We start from the raw sequence: 27,366 nt of genomic DNA, 5'->3' as shown, positions 1-27,366 counted from the left end.
TTCCCTCTCCCAGGAGGTGAGGTGGCAACTAAACAACTGTCCTATTCCTATTTAAACTGCTGGATTCATAAGTCTAGGGTTCTTCTCCTATGGCATAAGAGAAATCCTTTGTGCCGTGGGCCTAATCATAATACAGCTTCTGAAGGGGAACAGATTGAGGCATGAGGAACTGATGTGTTTATTGCTACAATAGTCTTGCTGATCCAGAAACTTTACGTTTACTTGTAGGATAAAATAAATGCATAAAGATATTAAAAACTTATCAGGATAGTTCCAATTAATATCTAGTCAGAAAACAAGTACACTAACAATCACTTCCATAGTTCAGTTCAATAGACGTACAATTTTCAGATTTCCAGAAAATGCCGACTAGGGAAAACATTGTAGTATGTGGGAACGACCTCACTGTATCTCAGTGAGATCACGTGCAATTTTTCTAAAGAAGCTATTGCCATACAAAATAAACAGATGGATTACCAGTAATATGAAGAGTCTTTGTACTGTGTAGATTTGGACAACAGTGTCTTTAGGAGCTAAAGGTTAGGATGCTCACAAATGCATGGAAATATCCGGGAGACTTTTACAACTGTTCAAACAACTACTGAATAGCTAATAAGAGTTCCTGCCAGTGCTGCCATCCATGGGGATGCATAATGCGTGAAGTGCATTCCGGAGCTGTTGAAAGAGGGAACCAGAGGTAGGGAAGAGTAAAATAGAAGGTGACATAGAAAATACAAAAGGTTGAAAGGTGACATAGAAAATACAAAAGGTTGAAAGGTGACATAGAAAATACAAAAGGTTGAAAGAAAATTTTCCAAGCACCTGTGGGGCAGGGTCTAGAACAGTAAAATGAAATGTTCTCAACTGCTTTAGTTAAATAAAAAGTAGTTAATGACAATGCGATACAAGATAATATTGTCAGCTTATATAACATTTTGGCATATCTGATATGTTTTGACATGAATTCTTTGTTGGCAGAGGTGAAGTTACACAATCCCTTTGGGAAAAATGATACCTAACTGAATGTAAGAATAAAGATATAGTATGTATGCAATTCGAGTGTTTACATTTCATGGGACATAGTTACAAGTTAGACAAGACCTAATATTTGTGGCCCATCTTGGCTAAGTTTTTATCTTCCATGGACAGATGGTGTTGAGTGGAAAAGGAGGCAAGTGTCTCAGAAAGCAAGGAGACTTAAGGTGGACCCCTAATGGCAATCTTCTCCAGGCCCAATTTCTTCAAACTGAGAAAAGGAAACATGTATAAACCAAAGAGGAGATTCTGGATTTTTATACATGGCCTTGAAATCCTAGCTAGCCATGGGACCCCGAATCGTTCTCATGGCTACATAAGGTAGAATGGCCAACCAGCACCAAGTGATTTAAACCATTAGATTGGATCTTGATGTTTTTGGTTTTTAAAGCTAGACCCTTGATGTTTGGCCTGATAGCTACACATGCTTGTCCGATCCATTACATTAACTTCACAAAAAGACAACACCACATTTGGGCTTGATTTAGCATTTTATGATTGAATTTTACTAGTTTTATAGCACAATTTCTATAGGAATAAGCTTTTCATTGTCCTAACATTTCATAATAAAGATATGATTGTGAGTTGGTATATTTAAGTGAATCATACTGATATGATATTTTAACTTGATATATTTAAGATACATACTTTAAAATATGTAGGGAATGATTTGAAATGAATAAAGTTATATACATTTGAAAGTTTTTGCCTACAGCAGTGCTGGGGAAATTAATTTTATGATGTGTAAAAGTCACTTTAATTCATTTCTTATTTCATTATACAAAAGTTTTTAAGTTTTTTTTTTTTTTTTTTTGGCTGCATCACAGATCTTAGTTCCCCAACCAGGGATCAAACCTGTGTCCCTTGCAGTGGAAGAGTGGAGACCTAACCACTGGAGCACCAGGGAATTCCACAAAGTTTTAAAGCTTTATTTACTCAGAGAAGAGAAGGAAGGGAGGAGAGCAAGGATAAGGAAATGAAGAAATTTTGAAATTTTCTTTGAAAAGAAAGTGGAAGAAGAAGTTTCCAATTAATATTTTTCCTTCCAGATCTTTTGATATATAATTCACATACAGCACTGTGTAAGTTTAAGGTGCACAGCATAATGATTTGACTTACATGCATCATGAAGTGGTTACCACAATAAATTTAGTGAACACCTATCAACTCCTACAGATTCAAAACAAAAGAAATAGAAAAACAAATGTGCCTTGTGATGAGAACTCTTAGGATTTAACTTCTTAATACTTTCCTGTATAACACAGAGCAGTGTTAGTTATATTGATAATGTTTGGCATTACATTCCTAGTATTTATTTAGCTTATAACTGGATGCTTTTCCCTTTTGACTATTTTACATTGTTGGCGCTTACTCAAGCAGTGCCCCAGAAGCAGCCCAGACTTCTGATGGCAGCAGGGTGCCAGATTTTCCATGACTGCCTTGCTGTAAGCCCCAGCCCAAGCAACATGGGCACGCTCACTCCACTCCACAGCGCAGCACTAGATCTGGGGCAGTTCTGACTAGGGAAACGATGTGCTCGTGGGCTGCATCTGAGCAGAACCACAGACACCTACACAGGCAGATCATCAGACTTCTGTAAGCACACACACTCCACTTGCTTCAGCACTCTTCTCCTTTGGGGCAAAGGTCCCAGTACAGGGAGAAGAAAAAACACACACTTAAAGGGGACAAAACCAGCTCAAGCCCAACCCTCAGCAACTTGAGAGTAGACCCTGTCCCCGATAGGGCAGTGACAGCCACTGAGCAGAGAGGAAGTCCTGCTTCATTCTCTACACAGCCTTTAGCTTCTCTGTCACCAGCCACACACGGTACCAGGGTGATAACTGCCAGCACTTCCTGAGGAAAGATATGACTGGTGTCCACATCAAATCTAGCTCTCCCACCAAAGGCATTGGGCACATGCAGTCTGCATATAGGTACTCCCACATAAGAACACTCCCTCAAGACCACAATAGGTAACTGTTTCCACAAAATTCATAGAGACAGAGAAAGTAAGGTAAATGAAAAGGCAGAGGAAATATTCACAATTGAAAGGGCAAAGAAAACCCCTGAAAAAATAATGAAACACCAATAAACAATTTACAAGATAAAGAATTATCTTGTGGTAACAAAAATGCTAACTGAATTAGGGAAGAGAATTGATCTAAACACAGATCATTTTAACAAGGAACTAGACAGTATTAAAAAGACCCAATCAAAAATAGATGATTCAATATCTGAAATAAAAAACACTCTAGAAGCAATGAATAGCAGACTAGATGAAACAGAACACGTAAGTGATCTGAAAGATAGAATAATGGAAATCACCCAATCAGAATGGCAGACAGAAAGACAAATGAAAAAAAAAAATGAAAGCAACATATGATATCTCTGGGATAACATTAAATATGCCAACTTTCACACTTATAGGGGTTCCAGAAGAAGAGAAAGAAAAGAGTATCGAAAGTATATTTGAAGACATTATGGTTGAAAACTTTCCAACCTTAAAGAAGGAAACAGATATCTAGGTCCAGGAAGCACAGAGTCTTAACAGACACACACCAAGACATATCATAGTTAAAATGGCAAAAGTTAAAGACAGAATTCTAAAGGCACCAAGAGAAAAGCAAAGAGTCATATACAAGGGAACCCCTGTAAGGTTATCAGCTGATTTCTCTGTAGCCTCAACAAATTTAAGGGGATTGAAATTATATCCAGCATTTTTTCCTACCACAATGGTATAAAACTAGAAATCCATTACAAAAAGAAAAATGGGAAAAGAGGAAACACATGGAGACTAAATATGCTACCAAAAAACCCCACAATGGGACAATAAAGAAATCAAAGAGGGAATAAGAAAATACCCCAAGACAAATGAAAATGGAAACTCAACACTTCACAATTTATGGGCTGCAACAAGAAGTTCTAAGAGGGAATTTAATAGTGATGCAGGCCCTTCTTCATAAAACCAACAAAAATATCTCAAATAAATAACATAACCTTACACTTAAAGGAACCAGAAAAAGAACAATTAAATTTTATGTAGACAGTTTCCATCTGTAGTATATCTATAATAAATATTGCTCTATTCCTATTTTCTATTTTATAAATCAATAAAAATGTTACACAAACAAGTTTTAACTTCAAACATTCTTGCTTCAGTTGTTGGCAAATTCTATACGAAGCTGCATTGGAAGGGAACTTCTAGATCTAGACAGAATTCTAGTTTGAGAAGAACACTAAAAACAAGTCCCCTTAATTCTCAGAAGCCCTATATTATGGTTAGTGCCTTCAGAATATCTTCACAATTCTACCAATTACTATATATTGAATATATAATGTAGGATAGATACTTTCACAATCAGTATTAAGTTGCATCACACAATGCAGCTTCTTTGAGGGTATTTGCATATTTCCTGTGAGGATCTATAAAAATTAAGACTATCATTTTGGAAAGGCTTTCAACACCTGAGTCAGTGGCAATGACAAACAACTTGAATTTTTCTGGCAGTATTTTCCAGTCCTTTCCAACTGATATTATAAACCATCTATTCTTTTTCTGCTTCTTTTGTGGGATTTTTTTTGTGGAATGTTCTAAACCTTGATAACTCTACTGTTTACAGTTCTCATGTTTTGCTCTCTTCCTTTTCCATAGCTCTTCAATAGAACTTTCTGCAACAAGGAAATGTTATCTGTGCTTTCCAATATGGTACCCAGTAGCCACATATGGCTATTGAGTACTTGAAATGCAGCTAGTGAGACTGAGAAACTGAACATTTAATTTAATTTAATTAATTTCGATTTAAATTTAAATAGCTACATGTGGCTGTTAGACATCTACCTTACTGGACAGCTCTCTGCGACAGATAAATGAAAGAGACAAAAGTATTTTGGTAAGTCAGATTAATCTTGGGCTTTGAACACATGAGGAATGACTCAATCCTACAGCATCATATGTTAATGACTCAGATTCTTTTAGATCAATTTATGACTGAAAATGAATGCAACCCTGGCGGTCAATAAAACATATCTTTTTGGCTTTTGACACTTTATATTAATTACCAACTGGCAAACTTCTCTCTGGAGCTACTGGTCCTAAGGCAAGCATTATCCATAATAAAAAATGATTCTTAAAATTTTTTCCTCTTTTCCATATGAGAGAATACTAATATATTCAGTTTCTTCAAAACAGGTCCTGGTTCATATAGAAGGTGGGACAGGAGAAGTCCTGGTCCAGTCCAGTCCAGCCAAGAGGACTAACTGAAAAAGTTCTCATTTGGCTTCTTGGCCAGAAAGCATGACAAGCATCTTTACAGTCCTTTCTCCAGACACCGTATCACTCCTCCTATCCCCAACCAAAAAAGCATATCATACAACTCAGTTCATTACTGCCCAAATATTTCAAGATTATTTCATTGCTAGTAAGACATATGTTTATGTTTCAAAGAGCTCTCTTCTTGTCAAAAATATCAAAATCACCATGGCATGGAAAGCATCCATGAGATGAATAAAATATTTTATTAGTACTCGCACTTTTTTTTAACATCTTTATGGAGTATAATTGCTTTACAATAGTGTGTTAGTTTCTGCTTCACAACAAAGTGAATCAGCTATGCATATACATATATCCCCATATCCCCTCCCTCTTGCGTCTCCCTCCCACCCTCCATATCCCACCCCTCCAGGCGGTCACAAAGCACTGAGCTGATCTCCCTGTGCTATGTGGCTGCTTCCCACTAGCTATCTGTTTTACATTTTGTAGTGTATGTAAGTCCGTGGCACTCTATCACTTCATCCCAGCTTACCCTTCCCCCTCCCTGTGTCCTCAAGTCCATTCTCTACATCCATGTCTTTATTCCTGTCCTGCCCCTAGGTTCTTCAGAACCTTTTTTGTTTGTTTGTTTTAGATTCCATATATATGTGTTAGCATACGGTATTTGTTTTTCTCTTTCTGACTTACTTCACTCTGTATGACAGACTCTATGTGCTGGGGTTTTTTTTGGTTTTTGTTTTTCTCCAGTGGTGTGCCGGACTCTCCCTTCCAGATGGCTGGACTTTTACAAAGTCTTTCTCATCTGTGGGTATCTGCCCAAGACAGCATTCCCAGGTTTTCCCAACCTGGGCTTAGAGAGACTGTGGAAGGTTTGCTGGCTTCTGCTAGTTTTGCAGTCCATATGGAGGTATGTCTGTCTATTACCAGATGAACAGTGGGTGGGACTTCTCCTGGGTCCCTGGGTCCCTTGTGCTGGATTTCACAACTCCCAAAGGAGTATTTTGTTTGTGGGTGGGTGCCATTTGTTAGCTGTTAAAAAGGAGGACAAAAAGGAGGCATATCTTTCACCACCTTGATCCTGACATTACCTCAGTATTTTACGAAGTCAATTTTCCTCAACTTTTTCCATATGTTGAATATTGTCACAGTAAACATTTCAGCAGACTTTTTGGTAGAAGTTGACAAGCTAATACTAAAATTTATATGAAGGACGAAGAACCTAGACTATTCAAAAATTTTAAGAAAGAAGAATAAGTTGGAGGACTTTTCCCTGACTTCAAGATTTAATCAAGTTACTATAAAGTTACTGTAATCAAGAAAGTGTGGTAGGGCTTCCCTGGTGGCGCAGTGGTTGAGAGTCTGCCTGCCAATGCAGGGGACACAGGTTCGTGCCCTGGTCCGGGAAGATCCCACATGCCGCGGAGCGGCTGGGCCCGTGAGCCATGGCCGCTGAGCCTGCGCGTCCGGAGCCTGTGCTCCGCAACGGGAGAGGCCACAACAGTGAGATGCCCGCGTACCGCAAAAAAAACCAAAAAATAACAAAAAAAACCAGAAATGAAACTCTGCCATTTGAAGCAATCTGGATGAACCTAGAGCAGGGGCCCCCAACCCCCAGGCTGTGGACTGGTACTGGTCCAGGGCCTGTTAGGAACTGGGCCACACAGCAGGAGGTGAGTGGCGAGTGAGTGAAGCTACATCTGCCACTCCGTATTGCTCCCCATTGCTTACATTACCACCTGAACCATTCCCTCCCTCACCCACCGCCCCATCTGTGCGAAAATTGTCTTCCATGAAACCTAGAGCATATTAGGCTTAGTGAAATAAGTCAGACACAGAAAGACAAATACTCTCTGTTATCAGTTACATGTGGAATCTAAAAAATAAAACAAACTAATGAGTATAATAAAATAGAAACAGTATCACAAATATAGGGAAAAACTAGTGGTTACCAGTGGGGAGAGGAAAGGGGGAGTGGCAAGATAAGGGTAGTGGATTAAGGGATACAAATTACTGTGTACAAAATATAAAAGCAACAAGAATATACAGCACAGGGAAATATAGCCATTATTTTGAAATAACTTTAAATGGGATATAATCTATAAAAATATTGAATCACTATGTTGTACATCTGAAACTAATATTGTTAATCAATTATACTTCAATAAAAAATTATCTAAAGATTTTCTATAAGGTGTGAAACTTTCATCTTTCATATGCTCCAAAAATTTGTTTACTATTTGTATTTTGTCTTGTATATTTTGAACATAATTTGTAAATGATTATGTATTCGATGTTTTTCTCTTCAGTTCCATTTTTATGTTCAGTTTTATTTTTATGCTTAGGAATGTCTTGTTAGGTTACATATGTTCATCTGTATCTTCTAGTTCTATTATCTTTTATTAGATATATGCAATATTAATCTATCACCAACTTGATGCCTGGTAATTGCTTCATGATGTGTACATAAAGTAAAACTTATAATTTTTAATGTTTCCGTTGTAATTGGCTACCACTGTCAACTTTCTTATAATTCTGATAGCTATTCAAGTTTCTCTGGTTTCCAGGTAATAGTTTATCTGCAATTCAGGGTAACTTAGTTTTTTTATTTTTTAATAGTTCAGTCTTATCCTTGCTTTTTATCGTTTCCTTGAGAACCTCCAGGGCAACGTTAGAAAAAACAAAGACTAGTGGTAATGGCATGAATCCTTGTCTTGCTCATCTTCATGTCCCTTTATAGCATTTGGAATGTGTTTTGACATAAAACTTAATATCTACTGAAGAGATGAGTGATGTAAAACTTTCTGGTGAACCAAGTATCTTTAATTTTCAACAATTTGGAATGTAGAATTTTTTGGCCCCCTTTCACAGATGGCGAAATTGAGGTTCAAAAACGTTATATCCCTTACACAAAGCCCGAGGGCTAGTTTAAGAAAATCTCTCCCAAACTCTTTTCCTATTATGTGAATAGTGGCCATTAAGGTCTATTGAAAACAGCTGGCTCTGGCATCGCTGGTAAGTTCCGTTCGGACTTAGAATACTAAGCTAGCGAAGGTTCCAGCAAGGCATAGCTACCCTAGTAAGTTACCTTGGGCTGGGTCTCAGCAGTAGTCAACACCAGCCCTGTGGCGAGGCGGGGTCTCACACTCTAACCTACATGATTTACAGGTTTACAGGGGGCGAGGGGCAGGCTGGAATTCACAGCTTATCGGATGGGGCCAGCCTGTCTTGGAAGCCAGCTGCTGGCCCTCAAACCAAGGGGAAAGCCAAGGTTTGCTGGTCTTCAGCGCTTATCAACCCCTCAGCCCCGGTCGCCTCCTCTCCGCCCCCTGCAGGCCAGCCGAGGAACTGCTCAAGGACCGGGTGGGGCCCGGAGCGCGGAGCCGACATCTCTAACCCGCTGAGCTTTGGCTGTTCCACCTACTGCAGGCTGGCCACCCCGCCGCGGAGACAGCGGGGCATGGCGCGGGTGCTGATCGTGGGCGCCGGGCTGACGGGAAGCCTGTGCGCAGCGCTGCTGAGGAAGGCGGCGACCCGTCCTTTGCACCTTGCTGTGTGGGACAAGGCCGAGGACTCAGGTGGGTCGTCTCCCGGCCGAAACGGGGGGAAAAAGAAGCCTGCGGGGACCATTGCTTCTGAGGTGGCGTGGGCCCTCCCGGGGTAAGTCTGTGAAAAAAATCCAGCAGCTCGGCGGGCGTCTGGTCACGTGATCGGAGACTTCCGGCGCCCGTAAGGCCTGAGAGGGCGCGCGGGTGGAAGCGGCGACCCCGGCTGGGCTGGGGGGTGGGGCGGGAGTGCCGAGAGCGCTTCAGAGGGCGGCCTGAGCGGCCTGGGAGGGAGCCTGACTGGAGTTTGCAAATCCTGGGCCTGCCGCTGTCGCTAAGAAATGGATTTTTTTCTTGGCCGCTCTGTGCCTTGGAGGCTTATCTCTAGATTGTGAGACTCCTCAAGTGCTCATTGACCAAGACTTTACGAAGATTTAGTTGACAGCATCCTGTCCATCTCCTGAAATCTGACTGCAAGAGGGAAAGCATTCGTTGATTCGTTCATTCTGACGTTTCATTCATTATTTTGTTTTCTTTTGTCCGTTCGTTCATTCCTTTTACTCAGATAGGTAAATAGATGCCTCAGTCACAGTGCTGAAGGGTGGCGCATTATTCATGTGTTCTTTTAAAAAAATATCTCACACTCAGTGACCAAACTGTCTCTTAATTACTTCCTGACAATGTTAGATGACAAAAATCTTCAGTATAAAAAAACGTTTTCTAGATGTCTGTAATCTGGAGAAAACAGAATATTTAAAAATATATTAATTATTATGAAAGTAAAAAATTTTTTTTAAAAATTTAAAATGTTTCCTAAAACAGTTCTAAGTAATCTATTTGTGGTAACCTGGGGTGAATAGCGTCAACTGCAAAAGGTTCATTCTAATGCACTAAGACATTTTCCTGGGGACTAATTCCAGGGGGAAGAATGACCACAGCCAGCAGTCCTCATAATCCACAGAGCACAGTGGACTTGGGTGCCCAGTACATCACCTGCACTCCTCATTATGCCAAAAAACACCAGAGGTGAGTCAGGTGAAAGGGGTGGAATCAGTCTTACTGGTTGTAGGATGTAAAAAGATACAAATCATCCATTTTTAGCAGGGTTAAACTTTGACCCTTGTAATATAGTGAAATTTTATTATCATCATTGATCATATTAGCAGTAAAAGGTTAACCTGAGTAAAGCGGGGAGACTGTAATACATACCTCATCCAATTGTTGTGACCATCGGATGAGATGTTGCATGGAACATAGTAAGGGCTCAATAAATAAGAATTCATATGTTGGTGCTGAGGAAGAGGACAGATAGCTGTGATGGAAGTCAATCTTAACCAGATTTAAACATGGTGTATTGAATATCTTTCTTTTTATTTTCACTGTCTTTAATTTTGAAATATAGGAGAAAACAGACCTTTGACTAAGATTAGCAAAAGACTATGGATTCTCAAAACATTTCCATTCTTCACCTGAATTATAGTTTTTATTAACATAAAACATATGTTGAGTTGTTCATAGAAGATTTCTAGTTGTTATTTAGGATTGTAATCTCTAAGAATTCTTGGAAGAGAATATAGTATTTAGAGCTAAGTATAGCTAATAGTTATGTTATACATATTGATTTATTTCAGTTTTTATGATGAACTGTTAGCTCCTGGTGTTTTGAAGCCTCTGACCTCTCCTATTGAAGGAATGGTGATAAAAGAAGGAGATTGTAACTTTGTGGCACCTGACGGAGTTTCTTCAATTATTAACCATTACTTGAAAGAATCAGGTGAGAAGAGAATTTTTTCTGCCTTCTTTTAAAGTTAGCATTTTAAAATAAAAGTTATACACATAAGTAAATATTAATGCTATAAAGAAAGTTATAAAATAAAGTAAATGTTCTCCTACTCACCACTCAATAGCTAGTTGTCTTCGCCTAAAGTAATCATTGTTTCCAATAATATGCTTCCAGAAAAATGTTTATGCATCTATCTATTGTTCTCCGTGGCTGTCTCTATTTACCTATTCATATATTTGTATATATTCTTTTTTAAAACAGAAACGAGATTATTTTACATAAGCCATTCTATACTTTTCTCATCTATGTTTATAATAAATCAATCTCTATCTCTATCTATGTCTATATATATCCTATTGGTTCTATTTCTCTGGAGATTCCTGACTGATGCATAATCATAGAGTGAATCATATCGTGGGTCTATTTTCATATCAGCAAATTCAGTGTGCTTCATTCTTTTCAATGCCTGTTCAGTATTACATGGTATGTGTGTATTGTTATTTAGTTAACTGTTAACTTTCTGGTAAGCATGTGGATTGTTTGGGGGGGATGAGGGGTTGTTTTGGTTTATGCTAATACAAATATTACTGCAATGTTTAACCCTGACATACTTTTGAAAGCATATCTGTAGGATCAGTTCCTAGCAGTACAGTAGGTGTGTCAATGGTATGTGCATTTTTTATTTAACTAGGTTGTGCCATCTCTTCCTCTTAAAGAATATCTCATCAATAGTGAAGGAGAACGTCTCTTTCCACACATCCTGATATTATGGAAATTTAAAAATTTTGCCCATGTGATGGGTTAAAATGGTATCTCCTTGTGTTTTGATTTGCATTTACTTAATTATGAGTGAGTTTATGCATCTTCGTTTTGCTAACCACATCTGTGCTTTTTTTTCTTGTGAATGTCTTATTCATAACCTTTGCCCATTTTCTATGAGGATTTTCATTTGTTCTTTATGTTTATTTTATAATATGTTTATTTTATAAGTATTTTAAAATGGACTTTTTTGAAAAAGATGATAAATCATCTTGGATGATAAATGATTTATTTTTTAAAACAGAAATAAACTTCTTGATGAATCATAAATAATTGCCCAACTGAAGAGCACTGAGGAAAGGTATAAGGCTGAGTATTTGTTTTGTTTCATAAGCTATTTCTAGAATAATTACTGTTTTTTTTGGTCTCCTTCATCAAATATTACTAATTGGGAACCCTGAGAATCCTTGATACTGGGCATGGGAGGGGCCAGTGAGATTGAATATACAACATGAGGACATAGTAAATACCATTCTGGGTGAAGCCATTTCTCCATCTAGGATTTAGTCTATGATGGTGTATTCATCAGGATTTTCCAGAAAAACAGAATCAAAAGGATATATATATACGATATATATATGATAAAGATTTATCGTATAGAATTAGCTTATGTGATTTTGGAGGCTGGCAAGTCTGAAGATCTGCTGGAGACCCAGGAAAGTTGATGGTTTAGTTTCAGTCCAAAAGCCTGAGACCCCAGAGAGCTAAAGGTACCGTTCCAGTCCAAAGGCTGGTGAGCCTGAGACCCAGGAAGAGCTGATGTTTCAGTTCAAGTCTGAAGGCAGGAGAATAAAACAATGTCCCAGTTCGAAGGCTATCGTCTTCGAACTGAACAGAACAGAACATAGGTCTGTTTTCATTTATTGTCTCATGTGTTCACATTAAGCTTATTACAGAGAAAACTGCGTTTATTGACATCAGTTTTACCTACTGCCTGTCTTACTCCTGGGAGGGTCAGCCTTTCTGTTTTATCCAGGCCTTTGATTGATTGGATGATACCCACCTATGTTAGGGAGGGCAACCTGATTTATTCAGTCTACCAATTTAAATATTAATCTCTTCTAAAAACACCCTCACAGACATACCCAGAATAATGTTTGCCAAATATATGGGAACCCCCATGACTCAGTCAAGTTGACACATAAAATTAACCATCACAGATGGTGACACCATTTGGACATTTTGTAGAATGTCACCGTCAGCTTCATATATTGCCACCATACAACTTTAAAAAAAAATCTCATTTCCATCATGATTTTTACTTAACCCAAATTAGATGTGCATACTTACTAAAATTTCCAAGTACTTACTAATTGTATTATATATCTAGCCATCCATGCATGCATACATCCATTCATTCAATAAACATTTACTGAGTGCTTACTATATACTGTTTTAGGCACTAATGATACATGAACCAAAGTCCCTGCCTCATATAGCTGAGGGACACTCCTTGAATACATTGTACCTACACCCTTTTGTGTTACGTGTTTGGGGGAATATATGCTTTATTTTCCAATTTTGCTTTGGAAACTCTTGGCAGAAGAGGTCATATTTAATTATTTGTAGCTCAAACAGAATCTAGTAGTACCTTGTACATAGTAGGTAGGTATAGTGATATAGATTTAGATTTCTAAGATATATAAATACACATATATTCATTCTAATTTAGCCAATTCTTAGTAAAAACCTATTTATTCTTTCAATTTGTACAGTCTGTTCAGAGTGTGAGTACTTTAGATTTTCTTATCACTATGTAAAATATTTATTTCAAAAGTAACTTTTAAAAAAGAATTACATACTACTGGTAGAAAATTTGGAAAATACAGAAAAATAGCAGGGGAAAGTGTCACTGTGATATATAAATCAACAATAAGTCCATTTTGTGACATACTTTCTGCTTTTTTTTAAAATGAGTTTTTATATAATTGAGTTCAAGGTCTACATATTTTGAGTGTATATAAACTTTTTCTTAGTTTATTTAAATATTATCTTTGTACTGCTTCAAGAGGTCTTTCCACCCTCTACCCAGATCCATTATTATAGGCTTTGTAGACCCTATCTATACCATTTAAAATTTTATAATTATATCCATTTAAGCATTCTTTAAACTTCTTTAAAGCTTTCTGTGCTATAAATGGTTTCTATCTTATTTTAGTTGTTTCCACAATATAAGTCGAGAGAGTCCCTGTAATCAGAATGACCTGGATTCAAATTCACATTCTACCACCATTTCCTAGCTATGTAATATTAGGAAAGTTTTAAAATCTATACCTTGGTTCTTTCATTGGAAAAATGAGAGCAATAACAGTACCTAGTACTAAGTTTTGTGAGGAATAAAGGATATAATGCACTCATTGTCAATTTAAGCAAATAATAGGCCATGCACATAGAAATCTCTTGATAAATGTTAGTTTAAAAAATAGTCTACTTGAATGAAGCTGACCTTTGCATGTGCTCAGCGCATAAGAATCCAAATTGCCAAGTCATTCCAAAAAATACTCTACATTTTGGGATCAGTTGAGTTCACAACCCCACAGTCTGATGGTCCAACCAGTTTTATTTAGTTTGGGACTAGACTTCCAGGGAAATTATCTGTATTGGGTATGTCTAATCAGGTATGCTTTAGAATAGGTTCAACTCTCTAAAGCCAATATTTAAGTAGACCAGTTTCCCAGAATAAGTAGTAAAGGGCAGGAGGAAATAGGCACATGCCTCTTCACCTTATGGTCTGTTCTCATTTATTGTCTCATGTGTTCACATTAAGCTTATTACAGAGAAAACTGAGTTTATTGACATCAGTTTTACCTACTGCCTGTCTTCCCAATTAATACAATCTTCTTGAGTAAGTAAAATGTGCTTTTTCTGTTGTTTTACTTTTTTGGTTGTCATTGTTGGGGGTGGGAGAAATTCAAAAGAACAAAAGCTACTCTATCATTTGTTAAGTGCTATTTATCTGATACTATGTTAGGCTCTTAACATACATCATTTCTAATTCTCATATAGCCATTCAAGGTGGTTATCATTCTCCCCATGTGCTAATGAGAAAAATGAGACTCCAGGAGGTTAAGTACTTTGCTTATGGTGGCTTAACTAGTAAGTAAGAGACCAGCACTCTCTTTAAGCTGACCCTGTTGTCATTTCCTTTTAATGATCTCATGGAGGACAATGAAAGGGTCTCATACCTATGATTTGACATCTTTTCCTTTCCAGGTTTTCCCCTACAGTATGAGAGACTGCTCCCATCCTACCCTGGTTCTACATGTCAATGGACACCTGGCTCAAGAGAACAAACTCATAGTGCCCTTCCCCTAGTCCCCCTCTTTCATTGGTTAGTCCCTGCCCCAGGGGGAAGGGGCTACTAAGGAGTAATGCCATTTTACTTTTATGCAAACAGGAAGATCAATCACCTGCTGGTTCCTGCCTATGACCTTTAGACAGTGATGAACCAAGTCCTTTTGCTTTTGAATAAGGCCCATGTTATTAAATCATTCATAGGAGGATGAATTTAGTTTCTAGGACAGGGTGAGCATCTTTTATTTAGTTTGGCCTACCATAGGAAGAACTGTTGCTGCATTTATTTGTTTTTATTTTACTGTCTACTTCAAAAGGGACATTGACTAACAATCAAAAGTCAACATGGGCAATGTAACTTGTCAAAGTTGACAGGATCGATTTATTAGAAAAGATGGTTTAATTTGCAGATACTATCAGCTAGTGTGATTTCTTTCTAATAATATATAATTTTTATCATTTTCTCCCTTTTAACTTTTGTGTTTACTTTCTTTCTAAAATTGATGTAAGACAATTAAGGCTGGGCAGTTCTGTCTCAAAATTTCTCCTAGGCGGGTGATCATGGCACTCATCCGTAACAGTGTCTGTCAGAGAGAAGGTAGAAGATAGCCCAGGAGCCTTGGTTAAGCACTCTGCAGTTTAAGCAGTGCATTTAGTTAGACATTGCTTACATCTCTTCAGGTCCATCTCAGCAGTTCTGAACTGAAACCTTTTGTAGGAAATTATTGGAGGAAAATGAATTTAGATTCTCTCTCTAAAATGGAAGAAGGCAGGGGATACACATTGAATAAATAAATAACATATTTGCCTTTGTAAAATGGCTAAAACTTCTTTGTGTTCTGATATCTTTGTAGTTATCTGCAGACTTTTTTATTTTTATGAAATATGTGCTGGGGAAATAGTGGTAAATAAAACACATGGACCTTGCCTTTGTTAATATAGTGTAGTGGGGGGAAAAGACAAAAACGAATTTCACACACATAAAAAGGGTACATAATAAATGCTAAGAAGAAAGAGTGAGAGCCTTGTGAGAGAGCTATAATAATAGGACCTAAACTAATGTGAGTTTGAGAGGAGTGAGGTATGGGAAATGTGTCAGGGAAAGCATCTCTGAGGAGCTAATGTTTCCATGGGTACCTGAAAGGTAAGCAAGAGTGAACTAGGCCAACAGCTGAGTGGTGAGAATTGCATGCAGTGGGCATATCAAGTTGCAACTGTTCTAAAGTAGGAGGAAGATGGTGCATTTATGGAGTGAAAAGGTCATCATGACTGGAGTGTAGTGAATGAGGGAGAAAACAGTAAGAGGTGAAGTTTAAGAGTGAAGCAGGAGCCGGATCATAAGGGGCTTTGTCAGCAATGTTAAGATTTTATACTTTATCCTAAATGCAGTGGGAAACCACTGAAGGATTTTATGCAAGAGAGGGACATGGTCAAATTTACTAAGCTCAGATTGAGAGATATTATCTAGTTCTCTAAGTGTTTAAAAATGATTTTCCAGAGCCTATAGATTTGGTCATGTGGTCCTTTCAAAAGGTACTAGTTACTTTCACAAGGAAATGCCACTTTCCCTGAAACTGACTCCTAGCAATTGGACAGGAAAACTTCCTGGTTAGTCAGAGCAGCTATACCATTGCCCCTAACTCTTGGAAAATGCTATTTTTTGAGTGACTTTGCCAGTGGTGGTGTTAGATTTGGGTCTATCTATCTACCCCAGTGGTCTCACACTTTAAAGTACATGGTAACAAACCTGGGGGCTTGTTAAATGCAGGCTACTGGGCCTGATCCCCAGATTCTGATTCGGTAGGTCTGGGTTGGGACCTGAGAATTTGCATTTCTAACAAGTTCCAAGGTGCTGCTGGTGCTGACTGATATACATCTTGCAGAACACTTTGGGACCCCTGGGATATATGTCCAAGACGTTTGACTGGATATGGAGAATTTCTAGTTAGTGGACTTCAATTCTGTTAAACACACACACCTACTCACCATCAAAAACAAACCCAATGTAATGCTGTTTTCAAAGGGAATATTATGTGAAAACACAACTGAATGAAACATATAAAGTCAGTTGACTTAGTTGAGGTCCCAGTCAGGGCCAGGACTAGTGTGAGGTAAGTGAGGGGTGAGACATCCTAAATCAATAGAACAGAGGGAAGTGGAGCCATTCTGGTTGAAGTAAAGGGGATGGTGGGTGTGAGTTGAAAGCTCCAGTTATTTGTGCCTTCCCAGAGGAGGGGCCTTAGAGAAACCCTCAGGCAAGTTGAAGCACTGTTTAGAAGCCCTTGCTCTAATCTTTGAGCAGAATGATGCTAATTGCCTCAAAGAGATTGACCCCTGGGCCTCGTTCTTTCTACCATATTTGCATTTGATTTAAAAAAGTTGTGATTACTATGTTGTAGAGTTATTCAAGGGAATGTGAAAGATGTAAAGGTATATGAGATCTGGAGACTTGACATGGAGGAGCCCGAGAGAGTATTTTGGGATAGATAAGACACACCTAAAGCATAGAGATACTTTGGATCAATGTCAGAAGGAGTGGTAAAGGCAGTGATTGTCGAGATGAGAAGGATCACATTGAGCTGGAGTAGCCGCGGACTGGAAGCTTCAGGGCAGAGGTTGGATTTAAGCTGGATGTTTAGTGGCTAGGAGCACGAGGTGTCCCATGCAGTGATGGACAGGATCTTTCATTGTGCTTTTTCCCCCTTATTCCATTTTTATTTACTTCTTTTCTATTCACGAGGCCAAATAAAAGTAGATTTGCTTTAACATCAAATTTTTCTCACAACTGGAATGTGAGGTAAGTACTAGTATACCAAGGAGACTTAATGATCCAATTATATTTTCCTATCTTTCAGTTTATGGTTCATAATTCATTCTCTTACACAAATATTGATTAAATACCTAGTACACGCCAAGTACAATACTTTATATGCTATATATAGAAAAGGCAGGCATAATTTGTGGCTTATGGAGCTTACAAATTAAAAGGGAAGAAAATATTAATCATATAACTACTCAAATAATTATTAAAATATCTTTGTGATAAATGCAAATAAGGGAAATGCTATGAGAGGATATTCCAGATTGTATTTCTCTTCATTTTGATTCTTTGTCATAAAGGTAGTTGATCCATCGATGAGACTTGGATTTCTCTTCAGAGTTTTTTTTTCAGGTTTAATAGGGAATATTGATACTTTTAATAGGTAATATTGCTCTTTCTTGGTATTACTAGAGAGAATTCTTTATAGCTTTACTAAGATGTATACTTGCTCTACAAAGATAATGAACTTTAGAGTCAGGTGGATGTGGATTTAAATCATGGCGTGACATTTCTAAATCTGTTTCCTTATCTGGGAAATGAATTGGTATAATGTATATCAAGTGTTTGGCATAGTCTTGACATACAGTAGATGATTAATGAAAGATATCTATGGTTTCTATTATTATTAATTGTAGTAGTATTATTATTTTTTTCCCAGAGCAGGCATTGTTAGGGAGGTCCAAGGGTGCCAGAAGGGAGGGATTCCCATTAAACGAGATAGAAAGTAAAGAAAGTGAAGCCCAGGGGCTGTACAAGAAGAACTTTTCCATTTTATTCATCTGAGTGGATCCAGTTTGTGACTCTTCTCTTCCCTCTCATTCGTATGGAAAATCCTGATTATGTGAATATGATTTTGCTTTTGGAACAGGTGCTGATGTCTACTTCAGACAATGTGTGACCCAGATCAACCTGAGAAATGACAAGTGGGAAGTCCTCAGGGAAACAGGCTCCCCTGAGCTGTTTGATATTGCTGTCCTCACGATGCCAGCTCCCCAGATTCTGCAGCTTCAAGGTGACATCGTCAACTGTGAGTCTCAGCCTGCACTGTTTACCTTAGGGAATGGGCTCCCTTTGAGAGAGCGTGAATTCAGTTTAACTGACTTAGCAAAGGGTCTATTAGGGATTCTACTGATTTGCATGTTTTAAAAACTGACACTATGGTCTGGTTCATTATATTAGTCTAGGTCAAATTGAAATCCAGAGTTTTAAAAACCCAGTTAAAAATGGAATATTTCTCTTTTTTTCCTTGCCTTTAAGAAGTAAGTATTTTTGATGGAGATGTAGTAGTTTGGCCCAAAAGAAGAACAGTCTCTGTGGCCATTCTGGAAAAAAGAAGGTTTTTATGATATAAGCATTGATTGTGTGACAAGCCTGGTAAACCTTACCGTGGATCGTTCTTGAGTGTGAGTCTCATGTTCTTCCCTGATTGTGATTTGTTGACTCACCTTTCACCTGGCTTCTCCCACCTCCTTTTTAAAAAAACAGCTTTGAGACTAATTCACATACCATACAACTCATCCATTTGAAGTATATATTTCAATGGTATTTAGTATATCCAACGACATACTGCAACCATTCCCACACTCAATTTTGGAATATTTTCATCACCTCAGAAAGACACCCCATATCCTAAAGCTCTCACCTCCGTCCCTCCATCCCCCATCTCTGCCTCCAACTCTAAGCAAACAGTAATCTATTTTGTCTCTATAGATTTCCCTGTTACCTGGATTCTTAAGAAAAGCTTTTCTATAGCTCTGCTTTGTATCTACCTATTGCCAGGTTTAACTGATTATTCTCCTCCCTTTCATCATGTCCGACTGACCCTGACACATCAAAGTCATTGATTTCTGGAGGATACCTCATCTTGCTTTGAAGTCCATGAGTTATAGCAAAGCAGAGTCTGGTGATGGTGGCAAGGCTTTGGGAATGTGACATGCCTGTAGCTTTTGACTTGGTGGCATGACTGAAGGTAATATTGGATTTGATTGAGAAATAGCCTTTTATGCCACTGTTAGAAAGAAAACTGGTAATGAATATCATTTATAGATCCTAGATTTAGAACTGTAATAGAGATTGTTCTCTGAGGAAGAATGTAGCTGCATATTACATCTTGAAAGCAGTTTGACTATCAGTTCTACCATGCAGTAGCAATATATAGCTTCTTTTGTTGTACAGTCTGAGACATATAGAAAGGATTGGAATGTTTATTAGATAGCTATAGGCAAAGTAAAAAACGAATTTCAAAGATCTCTTTCATGAGTCTACCTCTAGTGTGTTGCCAAAGTCACTTTAAAGTAGGATAATTTATTGCCTCGGATTCTGTAATAATTGGATTGATTTTGAGAGTGTTAAATAACATACTATAACTTAACTAAAACACAGTTATTGGTTAGTATATTCAGTGGTACTGTAAATTACATATTCCAATTTTTAAAAGCTACATAGTTTTGTATGTGGAGACCCTTCAATGTTGCATTTTGAAGGTATTTCTCAATATTTGTATTGAATGACATATAAAATATAATACCATGGCATAGACTGAGTCCTAAGATGTTTAAGGGCCTGCTAATTAATAATTTTATTTAGATCATCTTTATCCTTATTTTTTGAGTAGCTGAACTGTGTTGGTCTGAGAGAGATAACTTAAATTCTTCTACTATTATTGTATTTCTGTCTTTCCTGGGGTTTTGGGAAACAAATTTTGCTTTATGATTTTTTTATACCACATTATTTGATTCATAATATTTCTTCATTAAAATTTACCCTTTAACTTAAGTTCTTTCTTTAGTGTCATTTTATTTTGCTTTCGTATCATTCTTGACTGATAAATGAGATGCTCATTGTTTTATTTTCATTTGTCTGGTGCATCCTTTTTACTTTTAGCCTTTCAGAGATATTTTATTTTAGAAGTACCTCTTTTGTATTTGGTTATCTTTGAGTCAAGTAATTTCATAAAGATATATCTTATTGTTAATAGTTTTGTGTCAGTTTTTCATGAATCGTGTTGTGCATTTTGTATTTGAAGATTCAGCTTTTCCCTTATTTTCAGCTGTTTCCTTCTAATACTTAAATGACCATCTATCTATATCTGTTCCATTTATTATGATCTCAGAGTATCTTAAAAACTTCAAAGTATCTCCCTTCCATATCTGCTGTTTGTCTCAACTCACTGTCAGTTTTGGTCTTTGCAGTATTTTTATTTTCTATTTCTAGCCTTCCTCTATGTCACTCATGTAGTTTTCAAATGTGTTCCTTTTGCTCCCTTCCTTGAGATATTGTTTCAAAGAGGTCATATATTCCTTCACTGTTTTCAAGTCATTGCCTAAGTGTTTGTTGAACTAATCTGCTTCCTGGAAAAATTTTTCTGCTATGTATTTTTCATCAGCTCATTTGTTAGGTTCTGTACATTCTGTTGTCTTCCTCATTTTCTCTGCATAGGTCCCTGTCTAATCATTACTCATCTTTAAATGGGGCCATTTCTGTCAATTTGTGAAGGAAAGTGTTGTCGCAGAGGCCAGACATTTTGGTTAAAGTATATTGAATAAAATTTGTAAATATTTAGCTGTGAACTATTAAATGCTAGTGATCATTAATATATTTACTAACATGGGAAGATTTAAAAATATTTTTAATTTAAAAAAGATAAAAGAATGCATTGCTATTTCTTTTCTATCTACCCAAAATAGTTTAATAACATTGTTATTGCTTGAAGATGATTTTCATCTGCTTTGATACAATTTTTTGAACTGTCGTAACTTTAAAAATAAGGAGAGTTTACTCTTACTATAAAAAATGATAATGGTGACACCATTTGAAAAAGTGTATCGTGCTGAAGAGGAAATAGATCTTTTTTCCTTTTCTTTTTTAGTGGTGGGATATGTAGGCTCTTTATGATGAAAAAGTTTAAGAATGATTGACTTGGTACTTTTTTTTTTTTTAAATTTATTTATTTATTTTTGTCTGTGTTGGGTCTTTGTTTCTGTGCGAGGGCTTTCTCTAGTTGCGGCGAGCGGGTACCAGTCTTCATCGCGGTGCGCGGGCCTCTCACTATCTCGGCCTCTCTTGTTGCGGAGCACAGGCTCCAGACGCGCAGGCTCAGTAGTTGTGGCTCAAGGGCCCAGTTGCTCTGCGGCATGTGGGATCTTCCCAGACCAGGGCTCGAACCCATGTCCCCTGCATTGGCAGGCAGATTCTCAACCACTGCACCACCAGGGAGGCCCGACTTGGTACTTTTGACTAAGAGTAAGGATCTTTGGGGGGTTTTACTGGCTCAGTGCAGAATTGGACCTCATGCAAGCAATTCTTTGTTTGCTTCGTTGTTATGAAATAACCCATTTTAGCAGTAAAGGTTTAAAACAGAATGTCCTAACATGACCCTTGAATACCTGTGGGTCTAAAACAAAGGGATTAAAAACATATGATTTCTATTTATCTTATAAATCTCAATAAGGACCTCAGTATGAGGAATTAGTGTCATCTCTCTGTTTCTCAAGAACCTTAAATACACTACTCTTGCTTGTTTATTAGACATCTTCAGTTTCTGTGAAAGACTTCCATTTACAAAGCTATCTATTGCCATCTAGTGGACGCAGTATATATTGCAGTCCCCCTCCAAATTTTTTTAACTAGAGAGAACTATGAAGATGACCGAAATATAGGCTGTAAAACTATCTGTAATATAATTCACAAAACTCCATTCACACAAGGAAATAAATTTAGGTCCATGATAAGTAACTTACCCAAAAGTTCATAGCTAATTAGTGACAGAACTAGGGCTGTGCTACAGGTCTCACATTCATACAAACTATAAGCAGCCCTGTGTCTTTGGCTTTCTTTGTGCTTGTCTTTTCATTCTCTCTGTCTCTCTTTTTAAATCATGTCTACCCCTTAGAATCAATATAGTACCATCTCTTACATGAAAGACTTCCCTTTTGATTACAGTGTGGTCTGGATTTTCCCTTATCCATCCTCCCTTTCCCTATTTTCCTTTTTACAAAAGAAACAGAACTAGGTTTTTTTTGGCAATTACTTATTACACTTACTACATTCTCCCAGTTAGGAGAACAGGGAAGCTTTATGAACTATATAGTGAACCTCTTATGATTCATGATTTGCCATCTGGCTCTATAACAGTGCTACTCTCTATATATTAATATTATAAAAACTAGCTCACTTAATCCTCACAACAATCCTAATTACTGTTATTTCCATTCTTGGTGGTGATGCTGAGATATGAGCCTTAGTAGTGTGACTCCAGAGCCCGTTATACACCGTGTCAGACTACCCTAATACTGATTGTTTCATGTATTTGTGAGTTCCCACAGTGTCCTGCTCATTTTTGATCACCATGTTTTCCAAACTTGCCTAATGAAGATTGAGAGTTGAAAACACTTAAGGGGCACCTTTGAGAAGGTTTTGATTGTTAGGGTTTGGGTCAGGCCCAGGAATCCATACCTTTAACAAGCACCTTATGGGAATTTTTTCCTCCCAGTTAAGCCTGTTTGGGACATTCTGCCTTATCATTATACTCATCAGATTTTATTATGATTCTTATATTCCGGTAAGTTTCTTTCCCACTAAACCATAAAATCCAGGCGGAAAGAGCTCCTATAGACCACCGCATCCCCACCCAGCATCAAGTACCAAGGTGCATGCAGACCCACACACCACTATTATTGTTCAGTCAATATGTGCCAAATGACTGAGCATCTGTCTTGTTTCCCAGCTTGATTATAAGCTCCTAGAATTCAGCTAATCTTAGAGTCTACTGGTCCTGGCTTGGTCCCTGAGTCACGGTACTAGGATGAAAGCGTGAACCTTGGATGGATCATAGAATTTTAGGACTAGGAGGAAGCTTGAGGCTCATTGCTTCTTCCACCCCGATGAGGAATTTAAGACATCATCTGCCCTGTACAAGTTCATACAATTTATTAGGGGCTGGACAGGAGAAAGTATGGTCAAGAAAAAAGCAGGCGCCTTTCAAATATCATTATTGTCTTGATTTCATGTTTCCTACACACTTAAATAGAGCTCTTCGTCAACTGTAATGGAACATCTGGGCCTGAAATCCACAAACCTGACTTTCCTGCCATAGTTCTTTCATACTCCTGCTAGGAAAGTGGCAGAGGCAGTGGGAAGGATGTGGGGTAAACAATGTATGGAAAATTTCTTTCCTCTACATCAGACTGCCTCTGACATGGGGCTCCTCAGGTTTTCTCCCACATGCTTATATCAAAGGAATGCATTTTTTTTTTTTTTTTTTTTTTTTTTGCGGTACACGGGCCTCTCACTGTTGCGGCCTCTCCTGTTGCGGAGCACAGGCTCCGGACGCGCAGGCTCAGCGGCCATGGCTCACCGGCCCAGCCGCTCCGCGGCATGTGGGATCTTCCCGGACCGGGGCACGAACCCGTGTCCCCTGCATCGGCAGGCGGACTCTCAACCACTGCGCCACTAGGGGAGCCCAGGAATGCATATTTTTAAAGGTCTCCTAATGAATAATCTTCCTTTATAGTTTGGTATGCTATCTCACATCCTTAAAACCAGAAGGCTAATTTTTTTTTTTTTTTATGAAACGAAAGGAAAGAAGGAAGGAATGAAGGAAAGGGAAGGGAAAGGAAGGAAGGAAGAGAGAAAGAAAGAGAGATGGAGACAGAGGCAGAGAGACACAGAGAGAGAAGGAGACAGACTGGGTCTGGGGCTGGACTCTCCGTGTGAGAGCCACTCCTCCTATCCCCGTGTAGACTCACGTGCATTCCTGCTCTGACCAGATGAATCCACAGAGGTGAGAACCACATTCATCTGAGCAGAAACATGTCAGTAACCCTCCGGGGAGAAAATGTGCTAGTCCTGCCCTACCCTCACCCCGTAAAACACTGCTAATTTTGGACCAAAGCCCTCAAGCCCCCTAACATTACTTCAGAAAGCAGACAAAAGTGTGGTCCATGCTGAGCACGTGGCCACAGATCAGGAGAGTTGCCAAAAAGAGAGTTGAGAGAGGCAAGGAGAGTCATCTAGCTGGCCTCCTTTCTAGAGGAATCCTGGTCTCCTCTGGGTTCCTTGAATGAACCACACATTCTTCATCTGTGCGTTTACTCACAAAGCTCCCGTTGCCTAGAACAATTTGACACATCCTTTGTGTTCTCTGTCCTTCAGGATTCAGCTCTGGGCCTCTGAGTTCTTCAGAGCTTCCTGGGGGCTCTGTGCTTCAGGGAAAGCGTTCAGAACCTTCTCTAGCACTTGGGTTTTATACTACTTATTTAGCGTTGGCTACTCTGCGGAGGGAGTGAAGAACATAGACTGACAAAGCCAGGATTCGTAACCCAGCTCTGCCACTTACTGTCTGGGTGATTTGGGGCAAGTTGCTTAACCTCTCTGAGCTTCGATTTCCATGTTACTAAAATGAGGGTAAATAACATTATCTAACCACATAGGATTACAGTGAAGATTACATGAGGTAATCTGAGTAGAGGATTTAGAAGTATTAAAGTTAATGTTCCCAGTAACTTTAGTGTTTGTGACTTTTTACCATTAAGGAAAAGGTCTGAGATGTCTATTTAAAGGGTTGTATGCTTGGTGTTGGGGATTAAACAAAGGTGGCTATTTTATTTGCAGGGTTTTACAAGTAGGATACATTACAGACATATTCCTTGTTGTGAAAGAACATGACAACTGCCTTGAAAACTCTACATTAATTAACTTTTAATTAACGAACTGATCACTTTTTTAAGAGGAGTAAGTCATTATTGGAGCTTTTTCACAAGTCAACAGTGACATTTTTATGAAAGCCACCTCTTTTAGAGGGAGGTACAACCTCACTCCCTCCTTCACCTCTTCACCCCACCCCCCAAACCTGTACCAGAGTAAGAGAATAAACACCTCGTCATAACGTCTACCCCCACCTGCGTGCCTTCCATGCACACTGTTCATAGGATCACCCATACCTCTGAGGAAGCATCATTATGGGAATATTTCTTAAGTGTCCCCATGTTCCTGACATTTTTCTAAATGCTAACTCAAGTAATTTGGAAGATGCCATGCCCATTGGCCAGGTGTTCTCATGAAGCTGTGTGTGGGCACAAAAATAACAGATGAGCTTTACGTCTGACAAGTGTAAAAGTTCTGTGTTAGGGGAAACTGATGTGAAAGCAGTTTTATAAGATGATGTGGTCTGAGCTCTTGGTTATGAATAAGCAAATGGTAGTGGGGGAGATATCTCTGTAGATGATTCATTATTGTCAGTCAAATGTGTGCCCACAAAAAGGCAGCCAGAAAAATCCTAGTAAGGATTTTGGATATCAGTAATAAGGATATTGGAAACACAGTGAGAAACATTACGTTGCCCTTGTGCAAAACAATGGTGTATTTGTATCCAGAATATCGTATGGTCGTCTTGAGTTAAAATTTACAACACTAGGGTGCAAAGGATCGTCTGTTCCTTCATTTCTCTAAATATACAAATTATCTGCTTAGAGCATCTTTTTATCCACCTGATAGGAAACCCACCCTCAGTCATCATTAGAGCTGCCTCCCTTCCCTTTGGGATCACACAGGAGCCCCAGGCTTTTGTAGTGCCAGAAAACAGGGGAGGTGTGGGGCGTAAGTCCATAAGGTTGCCATCATTATTGCTCCTCCTCTGCTGTGTGGGGCTGGGCCAGCCCTGGTCCTCTGACATGGGTTAGACACATTGCCTTGTGTGGACTCAGGGATGCCTTTCTAGGGATAACACTGTACTGACACTGAGATCTTTCCACTGCTCTCCAGGGTGAGAGACATGCTTCAAAGGCATTCTGTAGCAAGATCCCAGCTGGGCTGGGTATACAAGTGAGAGCCAGGTCTCTGTCTCTCTCCCCCAAACCCCTGTCCCTTAAACATTTCATCTCCACTCCCTACCCACTCCCACTTTCAGGAATCCACTAGCTGAATCCAACTTAAGACTCTGAAAAAGAAAGACACTTCCCTTTCGCGTGTCTGTATGTGAGGCGGGAGGCATCCCAACCTTTAGAAACACAACAGTGAGCATCTCTTTCATAGATTGGAGGGTGGAGAAAGGAGAGTTGATTTTCCCTAAATGACTTATTTTGGTGAGTTCTTTAATTTCTGGTTGCTATATTATAGCAAAGATGTAATAACCTTATAGGTCTCAAGAATGCAAACTATAATAACCAAAGGATGCATACATGAATATAGTCTAAAAGAAATGAAAAATCCTTTATCTAGAAATATAAAACTCCACAGCTGTACAATGGAGGTTTACAATGGCAATAGAGATATATGTATACATATACATGTATATTTAATTATAAATTAGGAGAATCTGAAATTGTTATTAAAATTCTAGAATACAACCACCAAAGGAAGAACAGAAACCTTCAAGCCTTAAGGTACACAGTTTTAGACTAAGGAAATGCCACTTTACTTCAAAGTACAGAAGTTTTCAATCCAATAAAATATTATTTATTTGACTGCATCTAAAAAATGCTTACTTGGCTTACATTTTAAAAATTGAAACACTTGTTCGCCTGAAGTGTAGTCATTTAAAAGTTTCAGTAAATTCACAGATGGTAGGTTTTTAATGAACTATTAAAAATCCTAGGGGTACATTTTTAACTTTCTAAAGATGTCCTAGTAAATAACCACTTTCTCAGTAGTCACCTATGTACTCTCCCCCTCTTTTCTCACATCGGTGCTCTAGCAAGCAAAACAGAGCTCCTCAGGCTGTCACCTCACTCTGTTTTCCTTTCTAACCTCTGGCTACATACTCTGGTTTCAGATATTCTACCACCAATTTGCACCTTAATAC

The 27,366-nt window shown here is 38.4% G+C and overlaps 1 protein-coding gene across 3 annotated transcripts in view; it reads left to right on the top strand.

Moving 5' to 3' along the window:
- Positions 1-8,674: 8,674 nt before the first annotated feature.
- The window catches only part of RNLS (renalase, FAD dependent amine oxidase), a 267,966-nt gene continuing 249,274 nt past the window's right edge, over positions 8,675-27,366 (top strand). For 2 of the 3 annotated variants that reach the window (XM_060126440.1, XM_060126439.1), the window contains exons 1-4: positions 8,675-8,883; positions 9,771-9,876; positions 10,482-10,624; positions 18,436-18,594. In XM_060126440.1, the coding sequence (XP_059982423.1) occupies positions 8,766-8,883; positions 9,771-9,876; positions 10,482-10,624; positions 18,436-18,594 (526 nt within the window). In that variant the 5' untranslated portion in view covers positions 8,675-8,765. The remainder of the gene's footprint in view (positions 8,884-9,770; positions 9,877-10,481; positions 10,625-18,435; positions 18,595-27,366) is intronic. The other variant, XM_060126441.1, reaches the window with a different exon arrangement.

Source organism: Lagenorhynchus albirostris, chromosome 16 (genome assembly GCF_949774975.1).
Source record: "Lagenorhynchus albirostris chromosome 16, mLagAlb1.1, whole genome shotgun sequence".
Taxonomy (NCBI): domain Eukaryota; kingdom Metazoa; phylum Chordata; class Mammalia; order Artiodactyla; family Delphinidae; genus Lagenorhynchus; species Lagenorhynchus albirostris.
Note: the sequence above shows the minus strand (reverse complement) of the source record. Positions and strands in the feature narration are given on the sequence as shown.